This window comes from Apiospora kogelbergensis (assembly GCF_038363985.1).
Source record: "Apiospora kogelbergensis strain CBS 113332 chromosome Unknown utg000005l_segment0_segment0, whole genome shotgun sequence".
Taxonomy (NCBI): domain Eukaryota; kingdom Fungi; phylum Ascomycota; class Sordariomycetes; order Amphisphaeriales; family Apiosporaceae; genus Apiospora; species Apiospora kogelbergensis.
Window position 1 is genome coordinate 4,976,317 of NW_027117422.1, and position 15,970 is coordinate 4,992,286.

At 54.3% G+C, this 15,970-nt stretch overlaps 8 protein-coding genes across 8 annotated transcripts; 1 reads left to right on the plus strand and 7 right to left on the minus strand.

Moving 5' to 3' along the window:
• Positions 1-92: 92 nt before the first annotated feature.
• On the minus strand, positions 93-275 carry PG998_008273 (uncharacterized protein; the record flags this gene model as incomplete). Its single annotated transcript, XM_066875089.1, has 1 exon — positions 93-275. One exon carries the CDS (start codon positions 273-275, stop codon positions 93-95), a length of 183 nt encoding a protein of 60 aa, XP_066731034.1.
• A 603-nt stretch (positions 276-878) lies between these two features.
• On the minus strand, positions 879-1,604 carry PG998_008274 (protein transport protein sec22 protein; the record flags this gene model as incomplete). Its single annotated transcript, XM_066875090.1, has 2 exons — positions 879-1,492; positions 1,568-1,604. The coding sequence occupies 2 exons, from the start codon at positions 1,602-1,604 to the stop codon at positions 879-881; spliced, it is 651 nt and encodes a 216-aa protein (XP_066731035.1).
• Positions 1,605-2,828: 1,224 nt separating this feature from the next.
• Positions 2,829-4,679, plus strand: PG998_008275 (uncharacterized protein; the record flags this gene model as incomplete). The annotated part of the gene is made up of 3 exons (XM_066875091.1): positions 2,829-2,867; positions 3,419-3,643; positions 3,813-4,679. 3 exons carry the CDS (start codon positions 2,829-2,831, stop codon positions 4,677-4,679), a joined length of 1,131 nt encoding a protein of 376 aa, XP_066731036.1.
• A 456-nt stretch (positions 4,680-5,135) lies between these two features.
• On the minus strand, positions 5,136-5,906 carry PG998_008276 (uncharacterized protein; the record flags this gene model as incomplete). Its single annotated transcript, XM_066875092.1, has 1 exon — positions 5,136-5,906. One exon carries the CDS (start codon positions 5,904-5,906, stop codon positions 5,136-5,138), a length of 771 nt encoding a protein of 256 aa, XP_066731037.1.
• A 481-nt stretch (positions 5,907-6,387) lies between these two features.
• On the minus strand, positions 6,388-6,947 carry PG998_008277 (uncharacterized protein; the record flags this gene model as incomplete). The annotated part of the gene is made up of 2 exons (XM_066875093.1): positions 6,388-6,908; positions 6,935-6,947. The coding sequence occupies 2 exons, from the start codon at positions 6,945-6,947 to the stop codon at positions 6,388-6,390; spliced, it is 534 nt and encodes a 177-aa protein (XP_066731038.1).
• A 544-nt stretch (positions 6,948-7,491) lies between these two features.
• On the minus strand, positions 7,492-8,958 carry PG998_008278 (transport protein particle subunit trs23; the record flags this gene model as incomplete). The annotated part of the gene is made up of 1 exon (XM_066875094.1): positions 7,492-8,958. The coding sequence occupies one exon, from the start codon at positions 8,956-8,958 to the stop codon at positions 7,492-7,494; it is 1,467 nt and encodes a 488-aa protein (XP_066731039.1).
• Positions 8,959-8,969: 11 nt separating this feature from the next.
• Positions 8,970-11,871, minus strand: PG998_008279 (uncharacterized protein; the record flags this gene model as incomplete). The annotated part of the gene is made up of 3 exons (XM_066875095.1): positions 8,970-9,779; positions 9,830-11,640; positions 11,706-11,871. The coding sequence occupies 3 exons, from the start codon at positions 11,869-11,871 to the stop codon at positions 8,970-8,972; spliced, it is 2,787 nt and encodes a 928-aa protein (XP_066731040.1).
• Positions 11,872-12,596: 725 nt separating this feature from the next.
• On the minus strand, positions 12,597-14,568 carry PG998_008280 (uncharacterized protein; the record flags this gene model as incomplete). Its single annotated transcript, XM_066875096.1, has 4 exons — positions 12,597-13,339; positions 13,417-13,740; positions 14,060-14,170; positions 14,535-14,568. The coding sequence occupies 4 exons, from the start codon at positions 14,566-14,568 to the stop codon at positions 12,597-12,599; spliced, it is 1,212 nt and encodes a 403-aa protein (XP_066731041.1).
• Positions 14,569-15,970: the final 1,402 nt, after the last annotated feature.

Here is a 15,970-nt window from a genome sequence, read left to right on the forward strand (position 1 = left end):
ACGAGACAGGGAACCAGGCAGAAGGAGGGGGCATTGGGGGAAACACCTGGGAAATCACGTTGGGTACTATAGGCGTTTACTGAAATTAGAAGCTAGATGGCATCGACGCCGAGCAAGCCAGGCACGGTGTTGCAGATATTGGCGATCGGGTAGCGAAGGCGTTCCGGGCTTAGGGGGTCACGAAGTTGGTCAGTCAACGGTGCGGAAACAGACTGCATGACGACGACTTTTACTATTGGCTGTGAAAAGACGAAGTAGAAGGCAACTTTGGACATGGGGTCAGGTCCATGACACAGATCTGCAATATCCACGTATAACCCGTGGGGTGCTTTATAATTGAGACTGCTGGTCTCTCTGCTAGCTGGCATTCACAGCTAATGGTACAAATAAATAATCGAGCCCACTGCGCAAAGCGCAAGTGTGGTATCTCAAGAATGCTTCTTCGTCAAGTTCTAACCTCACGATATGAGGGAGTAGGCTTCCCTCCGGCTTCTATTCCGTCGCTTCCCCCTTCACATTTGCGTCATGTTCATGACCGCGTGCTACAGGCAGCAAGCTTTCGAATGCCACCTCAAAATCGGGAGAAAGCTGTCCCATTGGACGTTTCCCCATTACGCATCGCGATCTCAATCGTTCAACATGGCTGCCTTCCGCAGGTGACGGTGCCCTTCCAAACCTCAATTATCCTCGCTGCTTTGTCCCTATTGTCCCTCCTCGTCCATACCCGGTTTACACGTCTCGAGTATGTAGCGCTCGCGTCACCCCCTACTAATTCGGCTGGGGCGTATCTCTCCTCGTGCTTCTTGCATCTCTCCTTTCTTTGTCTTTTCATATCCTCCCTCTATCGGGTCACGTTAGATCATCTCCAAGAGAGAAGATCAGAAGAAGCGCATCCATATGAAGACGAGGACGATCAGGCCGAAGATGGCGAAGGGCCCATATTGCTTCAGCAGCAGGTCCCAGTTGATCTTGACGGCGGCCTTGCGGTAGCTGCGGGCGTCGTCGCGGAGGCGGGTGGAGATCTCGCCCATGCGCTCGAGGGAGTCACCGCGGTACAGGAGGTCCTCGATATTCTTGGTCATGACCTTGGTGACGTCGCGCAGCTCGTCGTTGACCTTGTCGAGGTTCTGGGCGGCGCGGCTGTCGGCGTAGGTGGCCTTGGTGCGCGAGATGAAGGTGTCGAACTCCATGAAGGCGTAGGGCCGCAGCGTCGGGCTGTGCAGCTGGTTCTGGTTGTACGAGGTCTGGAACTCGGCCGACAGGTCCGACAGGTACGTGAAGGCCAGCTTGCGCGGGTACGACCGCTCGCAGATGCAGAGGTACGCGATGTCGGCCGACAGCAGGTAGTGCAGCGTGAAGGGACCCGACTCGATCGACGCCTGCGGCTCCGAGTTGCGGTTCAGCCGGCGCAGCACCAGCTTCACTTGCGACTTGATCTCGGCGAGGGAGCTCTCGGTCGCTTCGTCGTCTACCGAGGCGCAGAGCATGAGGCCTATCGGTCACCAGGAAATGCGGTTAGGATACGAATGCCATGATGGGTAAGGGGATTTCGTGGGCTATGACGTACCATCGCCCAAACGGGCTATTTGTGTCGACCTAATCATCTTGAGAAACTGTGTATTTTCGGGAGTATGTAGGTGTGGTGGTGAGAATATCCTAAAGATGTAGCGTAGAATTGGTCGTCCTTGTTATCGAGATAAATGGGGTACGTGGCTTTATCGACAGGCAGCGATTATTGGCAAGGCCTTTCGGTTATACTTTTCAATGAGTGATCAGCTGAAAAGAACAAGGCTTTGGTTGATTTTTGTCAAACGGACGCAATACGCAATACACATCATCCACAGCGGCGGACTGATGATTGGATTCACATGAGGTGTCCAGTTCGCATGGCCGAGCCAGGAAGTCATCTCCAGTCCCAGCAGCACCCAGGCCCTGTCTTACCCCTGGAAAGATCCAATGCAAGCGCGCTAATGCCATCATCGAGGTCTGGCAAGTCTGGGTGCAAATGGGTCTATTTATGTATGGGGTCTTGGTCGGGGGCCGCTAGCTCTGGCGCCAAGCACAGGCTTACAGGCCGTGTTAGTTTCGGGTGTCATGACTAACAGTCGACCAACAGTCAACATGAAATCTCGATTCGTCCACTCCATATTCTGTGAATGTTAGTCCAGTAGAAGGGACATCAATGGGACACTCGGATAACTGGAATAGCCAACTGCAGTACGGACGGAGTAGAGGCGTATAAATAACTTATACGATAGCCAGCCATTACGGTGAACAATCAGGGATTGGATAGTCGTGGCGCCACAGACGCTAGAGACGCTAGCGCAGCCACCAAAGCCATCCCAACCAATGGGCGCTCTGCAACGCTCTTCAACGCTCTCCAGCGCTCTTCGAGATGACGCTGCGCCACTATATATATACTTATATACCCAGAGGAGACTCAACGCCGAACAGAAGCAGGCACTTGTAACTATCTATGTATGACAGACAAAGCCCTCACGCGAACTGGAAATAATGACTAGAAATAGCCAGTTGAATGGGGAAGCTCTGCCCGGGCCGCTAAGTATTAAGCAGCCCTTCCCCCTGTACTCCTTGGGGAGCTCCGTAGCTTCGGGGGGTGCTTTGGGCCGATGACAGTATCGTAGGTCTCCCGGCGTGTATGTCTTTCCGAGGCATCTTACAGTGTAGACAGGTTAGTAGAATCCCTAGGCGCCTGTAGTTTTCCTTTGATTTGCTCCTTTCTTTGTGTCAAAGCAGCAGCAGCAACAACAACCACAACCACAACCACAACCGCAACAACAACAACAACAGCAGCAGCAGCAGCAACCATGTCCCACCAAACTGGGGGACCAGAGTTCTTTGGCCAAGTGAGTGGGATCCCTCTTTTACACTGCATGTGTATTTGATGGCTTGGGTCTTGCTTTCCTCCTCCCTCTTCCCCCTCTCCTCCACCGACGGGTTGGATCTCGGGCATGCAGCTGTCATAGACCTCCCTGGAGCCGGTGAGGGCGGCGATGGTGTGTGTATGCCCGGAGAGGGGATATGGACAGTTACATTTCTTGTAGATAATCTTGGCCTTCTTTGGAAGATCCAGGATAAATCAAAGCCCGTCTTGTGTTTTCTTGTTCATACATAGTCGTTTCCTGTGCTATCTTCATATTCCAAGAACAAGAATGTTGTCTCCTCGGCAGTAAAAGAAGACACATTCTCCGAGCCTTGCGGAAACCGGGAGATGTTTGCCAAGTGGTACAAACTCACTTTCGGTTTGTTCTGGGGTTGTCCCTTGTAAGCACAAATGGAAAGGGAAGTGCATGTTGCATGGCACCAAGTAGTTGCTGTTAACCCTAAAGTGCCTGCATATATTCCAACCGGAACGGGGTCTGACTGACAGTTCGGCGCTAACGCTAAGACTATACAGGCGCCGGCCCCTCCTTCCTCCAGTGGGGCAGCCAGGGTAGCTGCCACCACCAAGCGCCAGTTCCGTTCGCTGCTCGGCAGCATCACCAAACCCATCCTCAGCTGCATCATGCCCTCTCGTGCTGCTGCTCCTGCTCCGGCCGCTCCGGCCGCCAACCAAGACAACGAGCAGCTCAACGACCTCTTTGACCCCAAGTCCGGCATTGCCAATGCCGAGAACATTCACGTGAGTTCTTATTCTCCTGTGCTTTCGTCTGATCTCCATCCGTCTACTCTGCCGGCCCGACTTGCGCCGTCCTCCTCTTGGAGGCGATGGCAGGCCCTTACTATTATTTCCCGCCTGTCAAGGATTCCTGTACGTTTACTGATATACGTGCCATCTTTTTCTCTTGCAGCGAGCCGTGGCCAACCCGTACTACTGGTCCAAGCTATCCGAAGAGGACCGGATCCGAATTCTGAGCCTCTGGCCCGACCAGAATGCCGTCATCTACGCCGGCACCACCAAGGCCGTGCTGGACTTCGACGTCATAAAGGTGAACCGGGACCTGCGCGTCAACGCCCGCCAGTACTCCGAGGATCATGCCGCCGGCCGCCACGAGCCCGAGTGGCTAGCCTCTGCCGAGCGCGCCCACGTCAACCGCGCCGAGGGCATGTACGAAGATATGCGCGCCGACCACATCGAGCGACAGTTCGGCGTCCCCGTAATCCGCAAGGATAAAGGAAAGGCCAAGGCGACCGAGGCCCATGTGCAACAGCCGCAGAATGGCAATACGAGTCCTGCCAGCGTTGGAGGCGATCAGCAAGCGGGACCTGCCCCGGAGATCACCGCCGTCGCTCAACATGTAGACAAGGACAGCCAGAATGCTACCGAGGACGAGTCCGAATCTAAGAGCATGGAGGATGAGATCGTCGTAAAGCCCCAGTTCTCCAAGCAGGAAGTTACGATGCAGCAGGAATCAAACGCCCGGCAGGAGTCCGCTATTCAGCACGAGCCTACCGTTCAGCAAGAGTCCACTGTCAAGCAAGAGCCTGTCGTTCAGCAGAAAGTCGCAGTACAGGAACGTGTCGCCGCTGAGAACGCCACAGTCGAACCTGAGCAAACGGCCGAAGCCATCCAGGTTGCCAGCACCGAGAACGACCAGAGAAATCAAGCCGAAGACGCCAGCCCGGAGGCCAGTCCCTCAACTCGATCCGGCGTCTTGAGACGCAGCAAGCGTCAGAGCAGCCGCTCCAATCCGATCTCGCGTTCTTCGTCTGGTTAGACACACGCGCGACAGCCACAGCATTTGATTTGCTTAACGCATCGTTCTCCCTCTCTCTGGCGTTCGGGATTTCAGTCCCCTCTGCGTGCCACTACAAATTACCAAGACTGAGACACATTGGTATGGCGAAACGACGATATGATGATATTGATGATACCCACAGCAAAACAAGGAAGGTTTTAGGAGAAACCAGGAAGGCGTTCAAAGGGCATTCAATTTGACAGCTGCATCTTTTCCAGGGCAGGGTTTTTTCATGGCACGAATCGATGGCATGACTACAGCAAGAACATGGGTCATGGTCAATAGGGATTCGGTTTATGAATGGTAATCATGACAATCAGGCACATAGGATTTGACCTGTTAGGAAGAAATTCAAACTCACTTGCAATTACCGCCGGACTGTTTTTATTGGTCTGTTTTCATGAATGCTGTCGCTAATCTACCACAGCCGCAAACCTAAGAGATGGAGACAACGGTTGAGCCATCCCAGAACCACATTTTCAAGATGCCTTGCAGAGGCGAACAAACCCAGCCATCGCGAGCGTCGTGACCGTGGGGCTCCGTAGGCAATTCGCGTCCGCTCTCGACCTGGACCAGGCGGTCAGTGTCATTCTGCGGATATGACACAAACATATGGTAGTCATCTTTGTAGCAGAACCGCGTCGGGTTCCGGTACGACGACGTCCACGTTGTCGACGGGTAGACGGTATCGTCCAGCCTGTTGTACCTTACAACACGGGAAGCGGGCCGGTAGTGGCCTAGTGCGCGCCGGGCCCCGTTCTCGTACTCGAGCACCACGGCCTGGCAGTACGAGGACGAGGGCATCTCGAACATGAGGACATGGATGGCGGCGGTCTTCTCCAACGGGGCGAACGAGAAGTTCGGGCGGTGCCGGGCCAAGGCGGCAAGGTGGCCAGCGGGAAGGGGGCTGGTCTCGTTGGCAGGAACCAGAGGAGGAGGAATGGTGCTTCCAAACTCCGCTTGGGGAGGGTCGAAGGGTTCTAGTAATGCAGAGTCCCCCACGTCATCACTACTCTCGCTGCCGATGCCCGTGTTAGTTCCAGACTTCTTGTGCTCAGAGCTATATGTCCCCATAAGTGTGACCGGACCCAGGCCAACATTGGCGACATTGTGTATCAGCAGCTCCGGACTCGACTGACTAAATACGACGTCGTCGCAGTCCCCCGTGTGGTACGGGCCGATGAAGACATCGCCTGCGAGTTTCATGCGGAACTAGTTTTCCGTTGGTCAGCGAACAGAGGCTCTCTCCTCCTCTACAACAAAACAAAAGGGGCGGTTTACCAAGAAGCAAGGGTTCTGTGTTCTAGTTATGAGATTATCCGGCCGGCGCCTCATCCGCAAGACGATGGCTGTTATTTCTTCGCCTTCCGGTATAGGGAGATATACCCAAGGTATATCAAGACTTCCGCCCGTTTGATCAGCGGCTTTCTTCATATGTGCAGCATTTGCGTAGCCATGGATCCCGTATAACTTGTTGTTGCAGTATAAGAAAGAAAGACCGCTGGCGCCACGCACATCCACCGTCCGAAACCGCGTCGACCGAGGTACGTCTTTGAGAAATTGGCATTGCGCCACGGGGGGGTGGATTAGACAAATCCCAGATATGGAACCCTTGAAAGCTTCCTGGTAATTCCAGGCGTGAGACGCCATACTGCACAGCGTTAGTTGGCTCGTGGCATCTTTTAACTCACGAAAGGGGGGCATCGACAACCTTGTAATGCATGATGATATTTTCGAGGTCATCTTCGCCCTCGGCCAAGATGATATACGCCATACTATCTGAACGTCCAAGTCGATAAGGTGGCCTTTCCGGCAGCCTCTCGACTTGCGCAAGGCCCCGATAATCGATAGTCAGACGTAGTACGGGAAGATGGTCCGAGGACTGCAACAGGGAAGGCTCTGCGCCCCGTGTCCACGTCGAGATGCTGCGGAGAGGAAGCGTCTTTGAAGCTGGCGACGCTGCTTTAAGCTCCTTGCCCAAGCTCACGATGGCGACGTAGCGCCAGAACACGGCGTCTGCCGAATGTTCGTATACCATCCGGATGAGCTCCGGAGGGAGAAGATTCAGGCCGGGGATGCCGCAACCCGCTGCCTTGGCATGAACCAAACCAATATCCAGGTTCGTCTCAGGGTCAAGCTGCAGGGCCGGGGCTTCCCGCCAAATTCTTCGTGCCGCCCATCTGGCCCACAGCCGATCGAGCACATCCTCTGTCCGGCAATGGTTCTCGAATAACGACCAACAGTCATCGTGGATGGCGACGGCCTCGGGTGCCTGTTTGCATCGCCCGCAATGTATCTTCCAGCACAATCGATGGTTCCCAACGCGAAAATCATAGTTATAATCTACGAAGCTGACCCCTTCCAAGCAATAAACCGTGTCGTCGCATGCCACTACAGAGACAGGTTCAGGTTATTGCGTGTTGGCCAGCAGAGCAGTCGACAGACAGTCCGGTCTTACAAGGTATGAATCTATCGCCTGGCGTAAGTCCCCCGTCGCATACGGCACACTGCTTCCGGAGGCAAGTGTGGTAAGTGTGGTGTTCCATGACGAGGCTGTTTGGCAATACCCTGGTTGAAGCGAGCGAGATGCCACAAGAGGGGGAAGATGGCTCGAACGAGGACGCAGCGGGCAACCGCATTGGTTCGGGGTATATACTTGCCGATCTTCAACCCCGCCGTCAATTCATGGCACATTATTACTGTACAACGCTCATCCAGGGTCTTCTTTTAATAGCGCCAGCCATCCAGGGCTCTCTACTCTATCTTCTTATTCACTTACATCTCGTCTTCCTCAATCACGAACCCGCACCAAGCACTTGTGCCTCGAGTGCCACACCCTCCTTTCCTTGGCGCCAAGCAATGCATCCATCATGCTCTGCGTGTCGGACCTCTGCCTGGCCGCTCCTTCTTTGGCCGCCTCCTCATCGACCCAGAGCCTAGTCTCCTCAACACTTGCCATGAGCTCGAATTCGCCCCGGCACAGCGCCGTGGCGCCGATGCAGACCTCGGTCGTTGCGTGCGCGCCCAGCAGCGGCAGCGTCTGCTGCAGCGTGCCGTTCCAGGCGAACTTGCGCGTGAAGTCGAGCGCCACGTTCAGGGGGCGGTGGGCGAGCGCTGGCATTAGGCGCAGGGTCGGGTAGATCGGTTTCGTGGTGCGGTTGGTCAGGCGGACCCGAATTTGCACGAAATCGTCCACGCAGATGGAATTCTCTTGGGCTGAGAAGTTGTCGTCAGAGGACCCGGGGGACGTAGGTTCAACAGCAATCTCGATGCCGACTTCATCGATCTTGACTGCTTCGATTTGACGCGGGGTCAAGCGCATGCCGCGAAGTTCAACCGTCCCTGCTCTTGCGGGGCCAGACAGTGTCTTCCAACTCGCCTTGAGAGAATCGATAATCTTCTCGCGGAACCAGAACGCTTCACGGTTGGCACGCTCCGTCTCAGGCGTGATTTTACTCGTACTCACAACGAACTGACGCTGCCGCGAAGGGTTTATAGCGGGAATGAAGGCATGCGGGTCTTCCAAGTATACACGGGGCACCGGGAAGATCACCCGGTTGGTGTTTCCTGGGAGTATGTGCTCCTCAATGGAGAAGCGGTTATCAGCTTCAAGGCGGACTTCCATATTGCTTGGCCAAGCGTTCCGCAAGTCCATCATCAAAAGACAGTACTTGTCCGAATCAAGAGGAGTATCGGGTTCCTCTTGCTCAGCGCCGATGCTTCTCCAAAGGGGCTGAGGCACGTCTCCCTGGACTGGTAAGATATCTATCCTCGCGAGCTCGACGCTAGCATTGACAGTTACTGCCAAGTCAAGACAAACTTGGCGCGTGTGAAATTGATCCTTGATCTCGTTTTGTGGTACTCCCAGGTGGGCGTAGTCGATCTGAATCGTTCCACTGGTAAGGCCTGGCTTGCCCAATATTTCGAACTCAAATGTTCTTGTCTCCCCAGGTGGAATGTACCTCTGTCCCTCATCAACTTTCCTCCGCCGCAATGCCTGTCTCTTGGCCAATACAAGTTCGTACTCATAGAGCTCGGCAGGGGTAGCATCCCGATTGAGGATGGCCGTTTGTAATGGACCCTGGGTTGAGTCCTGGAACGAGAATAAGAGCAGATCTACGGGTGTCTCGATGGATTGATTCTGTAGAGTAACGGAGAAAACCTGTCGTTCACCTTCCAGGATCATCACGGCCGACTGGGCTAGAGTAGTCGATTTGACCACGACCACGGGCTGTGCAGAGATGGCTGACAAGCTCATACTGGACGGAGTCAAGGGGGCCCAGGATTAGGCAATGCTTTGTTCTTCTCGAGAGAGGCCACACCGAAACCCTTGACTTTGACCTGCGTGTCCGCGGCCCACGGCTGTGTGAAGATGGGGAACCTTCTCTCACGGCAACCACGAACACGCACCACCGCGCCTGTGACTTTGAAGTCGCCTGCTTTCCTCGGAATTCCCGTAACCTTGAGAATCTGGGTCCGGTAGGGCCCGATGATGGTGTTTTCAGCTGTAGGCTCAAAGTCGGCCCCTTCAGTATCCAGCTTGATGCTTTCGATATCGAGATCCATCTCATATGGGTTCTGTATAGTGACTCTGAACACGGCTGGTTCTCCGACCACAAGAGTCCGTTCAAGGGTCTTAGTGTTTGGTGGCCGTAGGAAAGGGTTATAGATGAACGGGTTGACGTCTTGGGATGTTCGTACAATGTTCGATCCCGGCAATACACTTTTGGCATGCGGTACCGGCGCCCGTGTAGGATGTAGGGGGTCGAGCGTTATGTCGCGAATCAGGAACTCGTCCCAGTATTCTGCAGAGAGGTGACCCAAGCCCAAACGTGTTGACAAGGCTGAAGTCTTGGAGACATTAGTGGCCAGCCGTAGCTGCTCCTCCCGGGATATTATTGGGGCTGCATCTTCCCGTCTCGGGCCGGGGGCAACACCACTACCTGCAGTTCGTAGGAGATCACTAGAAAACCTCAGGACCCCATTGAAATCTGGGAGTGCCTCAGAGAAGTTGATGCAGGCCCGGAGTATGTTGATCTTGACCATTGGCATTCCAAAGTGTCTTGCCGCAGATTGATTCTGGATTCTGGAGATGACGGCATCATTGCTGTCACCACTAGAGAGACTACTGCCGGGTTGGGGGTGGATGCGCCATCGTAGCCTACAATGCCGTATGTTCTGCACAACAGACCCAGGAATGCATCAACTCCTTGCTCGATGTCACTTTCGCCAAGTTCAAGAGCACCAGAACCATTACCTTGACCATTTACCGCATCCAGAGCCACTAAACCTGCTGCTGGATGGATGCCGACTTCAGCGGCACCGCGAGTGCGAGCTTCAACCAAGCCGCTAATTAATACGGAGACGAGCTCTCTCACGACCATGGCCTTCTTCCTTTGGAAGCCAAGCGTTCCGAGAACTGATGCTATGCCAGCCAATATTACAGCGCGATCGACCGTGGTCAATAGTTCTGCTATAGATGAGGGAAACGCCTTGAAAAGAAGATTCACAATGTAACTCCTCGTGGGTGTGACCGAGAGTCTTGGGGAGGTGGTCAAGGGCTTCGCAGGGAATTTTCCGGAGACTACCATCTCGAGAAACACCTTGTCCACTTTGCCTTCACATATGTGTAGCGCCGTCAGACAGCTAGATAGCCTGATGACGGTCTCCGAGAGCGACAGGAGCGGTAGCTGTTCGCCGGATACGCGACAATAGAGCCCGATAATTTTCTCCAGTAAATCTGGCAAGGCCATTTGAAGATGCCGCAGCCAGACGGGTTGATCTGGGATGACATTATCAGGCTCCGCAAATTTGGCGGCGTTAGATGACTTGTCAGTCGCAAGACAGATCGTCGGTATTTGGAATTCAATCCCAGCCCAGCCCAGAAGCAAGAGACAGACTGTAATCAGCTCCAAGCCCTTCCCGTGCCATACGTGATCATTAAGGGATTTGGCCACCGTTGTCCCCTCGATCAGCTCTTTCAAGGCATCAGTCCAGCGGCCGGCTTGAAGATACATAGATCCTACCAAGATAGATACGCGCCCTTTTCCTTTATTGCGCCATCTCTCGTTGAGCCCCCCAGGCCCGAACCCCTGAACAGCCACCTTGTCTTGCCCCTTGGGGGATTTGACATCTTCGGGTGTGCCGGGCCGCGAAGATGCCTTGTGCTCGGGGCTCGTTGGGTCGCCCCCGTTGGCCATTTCGTCAAAGGTGGTTGGAGGGTTCGAGAGGCCGCTTCGTACTGGAGTCGACGGGCGAGCACTCGGCGTGGAGCTATTGGAGCCGAAGGGCAATCCCTTGAAAACAGGCATCGACATGCGCGACTGGCTCTTATCGGCGGCCCCGCTTGAAGATGCCGATCTCGTCACAGTAGGCGTCGCAAATTGCGAATTTCGGCGTGCCGCGGGGTTTGATTCGTCAACAGTCCATGACGAAGCATTCATTTGAGGCCGAGTGGAATGACCAGGCGTGTCGATAACGGTCATTGCTTCAAACGACCTTGCCAGGGTGGTCATCTCGGCCACCAGCAAGGATGATATATCACACATTATAGTCTTCATGGTCGTGGTCTTCGATTTCTCGACCGGGGGGACCGTCTTGACGCCTTCGGGGATGGCGACCTCGGCATCTTCTGGTGGCACATAGTCGAATATAAGGACATGGTGTGTGAGCGCCTTGGAATGATTGTCTCTCAAGTACTCCAGCTCTTGATACAGGGACCGAATGTTTTGCTCTATTGTGGTCGGGGCATGACCGTTGGACGACTGCCTCTTGCTAAAGGTATCCTTTTCGAGCTCGACGCCATCCGCAATGGCAATCACGACGAGCGGTTCTCGATACAGGTCGAAGGGCGACAAAGCGAGGTGGGAGGGTGGAGGCACGTAGGTCACGAGATCGTAGAGTATAGCTCCGTCGGGGAAGGCCAGGGGCGAGAATTTGTCTATACGTAAGAGTAGTCAGTACGCCGAGCAATTGGACTGGTTTTCAAGTGACAGCGCGACTAACTTCGGTTGGGGCGGCCATCGGCGCTGATATCGCGGAGGTGTACGACATGCTCGTGGCTCAGTCTCTGGACGAAAGAAGTGAATCGGTCTTGTTTAATCTGGCCGACGGGCAGTAGTAAAGCTCGTACCCTCGCCGGAGCGATAGGTACCAAAGAATCCAGACTCATGCTGACATGGACGTTGGTTGACTTGGGCCCTCATGAAGCGACTGCATGCCTGTCGCACACGAACCACATAGCAGACGGCTATAGGGGCGGTCAATAGGAGCTGGGCGAAACGAGGCCTGTTCGTGCTTCTAAGCCTGGTCGCAGTCGTTTGCGCGATGATGGAGGGCCTAATCCTTTCCGCTCTCGGTTCAATTGCCTGGTAGTCGTCGCCTCGGAGTCGTCGCTGTTGCGAGTAACAAAACACAGTGAATGGATGAGCTATGCCAGTCTCATTCCGGCATTGCGCAGTGGATTAGATATCCGGGGAGTCAGTGTTGGCGAATACCAATAGGTGTTCCTAAGTTCGATGTCATGGTTGGATGGTCGGGCCTTCCGTTTCTAACACGCCCCTAGCCCGCCCGTCCGCCCCACTGAACCCGCCGTTAAATGCCAGGTCGACTTCGACTTCAACCTGACACTACATTCCTAGCCTGTCGTCTCAGAAAGAACTATGAACAAAGCATCGCCTGGATGTAGAGGACCTCTGGGGAATTCATGCTGTATATAGTCCGAATACTCGGAACAGATACGACCTAGCTGTTGAATATATATGTATACCTAAACGGGTTTTGGTGCTAGGTGGGCTCTGTACCTTCGCACCACGCTTCGTTCTCGTACAGTTTTTGCAACCCAGAACTCCAGATTCATTCTACACACAAAAAGGGTTTCCCAAGAAAGTAGTTTCATCATGCCAAACTTGGACCAGCCGCTTCCGAGGTTGCTATAGCCTTGCCCTTGCCCTCTCTTGCCTCGACCTGTAGCTCGCTTTCGAAGATGTCGACCGACACGCTGGCCTCTACAAAGTCCTCAAGTTCCTCGGTAACGGTTTTCAGTTTCTCCTTGACTGCCTCCGCACCTTCAAAACCGACAATATGGCGCGCGGGTGGGTTCTCGTGCCCGCCGATAGCCGTCAGCGCGACGACTGTTTCGTTGACAAGACGGTCTACCGAGGAAGCCGACAGCTTCGGGTAGCGACTGATAATTTCCGTGTCAGAGGGCTCAACGGCCGTCTCGGGGTTCATGTTGAGGACGTTGCTCAGCATGTCACGGACGCTGGGGGCCGGGTTGATCTCGCTGTCGTAGTAGGGCAGCTGGGGCGAGAAGGTGATCTTGTTGGTCAGCGATTGGATCTCCATGTGGGGCTGCACCACCGTGACCTTGATGTTGAAGGGCGCAATCTCGTACGCCAGCGAGTCGCAGAACCCCTCGAGCGCCCAGGTCGCCGCCGTGTAGATGGGCATGCCGGGCGTCCCGAGGTGGCCGCCGATGCTCGTGAGGATCATGATGTGGCCCGTATGCTGCGTGCGCAGCAAAGGCAGGGCCGCCTTGACGAAATTGACCTGGGAGAAGAAAATGGCCTCGAACTGGTCGCGCACCAGGTTCTGCGTGGCCGGCGAAGTAGAGAGTTCTTCGACGGTACCAACAACAGCTAGCGTGGCAATCAACGTGTGAGCAGATAGATCATGACGCTCCGAGAAAAGCACGTCAAGGATGGCAGCAGCATACCTTCGGAAGTGCAGCATAACAGAATGTCTATGCGACCGAAATGCTCCTTCGCTTCCGCGACGGCCGCGCCGCATTGGCCCATGATGCGACCATCACAGCGAATGCTGCGGATGCGATCCTTCCACCCCTCGCGATCTTTGCGATTACTCTTGCACTCGTAGATCAGCTCGCGAAACTCGGCGCTCCGCTCGTCATTCTCAATCTCGTGGGGCGGCAGGCAGGCGACTACGTAGTCACCGTGGTTCAGCAATTGACGAATGAGCCTGATGGCGAGAGGCGTGAGCGCAGATGTGAGAAACCATGTCCGCGGCGAGTTGTGCGTGGCTGCAGATGCACTATGCATTAGTCGCGTGGAAACAAAAGTACTAGGAATGGCGATCCCATCAGATCCCGCCTTCGTCGTTGCTTTTTCTTCCTCTTTTTCTTTTTCCTGCCGCTCTGCTCGATTTCCCTGGTCCGATGTGTCCGGGGCTCGGGCACATGCAGCAAATCTTTAGTGGCTTGTTTGCGAGCGTTGCCTTTCCTGAATTGTTCCCGTATCTCCGACCTCTCTTTCTGTCTTGTGGTGGGTGGGAGAGAATGAAGCAAGAAGGAAAAGAGCAAATGGAGCCTCGCGGCTTTTAGGGGCAAGGAAATGACGTACGGAAAGAAGCAGCAGCCGCCGGCGCGGAATGCACATGTCGAGCTGGGCCGGCCACGTTCTTCCTCTCGGACATTTCCTGCTGGGATTGACACGGCTTCGGCAGATCCTCGTCTGCATAGTAGTCAGCACCACAACAACGACAAAATCCCGTCAGCAGCAGCACTCTTCTCAAAGGCGGCGATCCCGGCGGAAAACAAGTTGGGAACCACGGAGCCAGAACAAAAGCCCTGCGAAGACATCTAGAAACAATATAAGTAGACCGAAGTCCTGGGGGAAATAGGCTATTGGTAGGGACCGTAGATATATGAAGGTTGGTTGGCTGGCAACCAGGCAGGGCAGCGCCGGGCAAAGAGGGAGTGATGGGAGAGATTAACAATGAAACGAATAAGAATAATATTATGATTATAGCAGCTTCATGCGTCGAGCTGTCTGTCCAGTCCTACACACACAGTCCTTCTTCGTTCTAAGTACTTACTGTACCAGTTCGGGCCATCCTGAGTAACGTCCATGTCGCAAAGGCCGTTATGTGTAAGTGGCTCGAGGAGTCTGGTACTGGTACAAGTGCTGCCATGCCGACCGGCAATTGCTGAGTTGGGTGAGTTATTCATGGGAAAGGCTCGACTACAGCCCACCCTTCGAGCCCCAGGGAAACGAAACACCGGCAGCCGTTTCTAGAACAAGAGATGGTAAGGCCGTGAAACCGACTACGAGCGATCCTGTGGACCGGAAGAGAGCCGCGACGAGGAAACTCTGAGCGTGGCTTCCCTGGGGAAATCATACGACGGGATTCCAAGGACGTGACAAGTCCGGCGGCGCTGGGATTTGCATTGCTTCCTGCTATTGGCCCTGGCTCATATATTCCCGAGGGTTGGAACCTGGTTAGCTTGCGACAGCCCCGGATCTTCATTAACCGCCGAATTTGGCATCTGCAGTACAGGGTCTGTGGTGGAACGGGCGCAAGGTTTAGCGATAAGAGGCTTCAAGTCGACGGCATGCATATATGTAGATGAAGTGAAGGGCTCGAGGTACGTCCTTGTCTCTGCAGTGACAGGCTGCGAGGGGGCCGGTGGATATAAAACAACTCCGTCTGTGTTTCCTCCGGACGGTTTTGACATGAACAGAAACACGTGGGTTTCGAATAAAAAGTAAGGTAAATACATACGTTGCGCCGCCAATAATGCAGCCCCAGAGTCACACCTTCTTTCTATATGAGAGCTGCATGCTGCGGGTGAGTCCTTGGTTAGCTCTATAGGGCAGGAGGATATGTATGAATGTCGGTTAAGGGGGCAAAAGCGATTTGGTTGAAACATGACTACTGTGCATTTGAGCTATCGATCCCCCACGCCGTAGCTTTCTACTTTGAGGAACAAATCCTGGTGGTTGCAGTGACAAATAACGCCCCGTCTGCCGAAGCTCGCGATTGGATCCGGGGAAGCTTGAGTTGAGCCGAGAAGACGCCTTCTGGACGCCAACAGCTACACCCTGTTACGGCAATGATCCGAAGTCGGGGAGGAAAATAGAGGGGCACTTCTTTGCATCTTCCTCAAAGCATGTACCGCAGGCCTTGAATCTGCTGGTTCAACAGCCAGCTCATTGACGGTTTTGGACAGGATGTGACATATGTGACAATGAAGAAAGCGAGATCCGGTTCATTGCAGCTGGTATGCAGCTTTGCGATTGGTCGAGGCAGTTTGATTTTGCAGTCAACAGTCGAATGATGATACCATTGATTAGCTCAAGTAGCCCCATCTACATGTCAAAAAGAGTCATCGCCGAGCCCAGAGCATTTCAAGGGCACCTGCCAAAAAGTGAAAGTCAAAAATATTAAACCCACTGACCACCCTCTTGTTCATCACCAACATTGGCACCTCGGATACATCGCAGCTAACCTTCTGTGTGCCATCGTGCTGC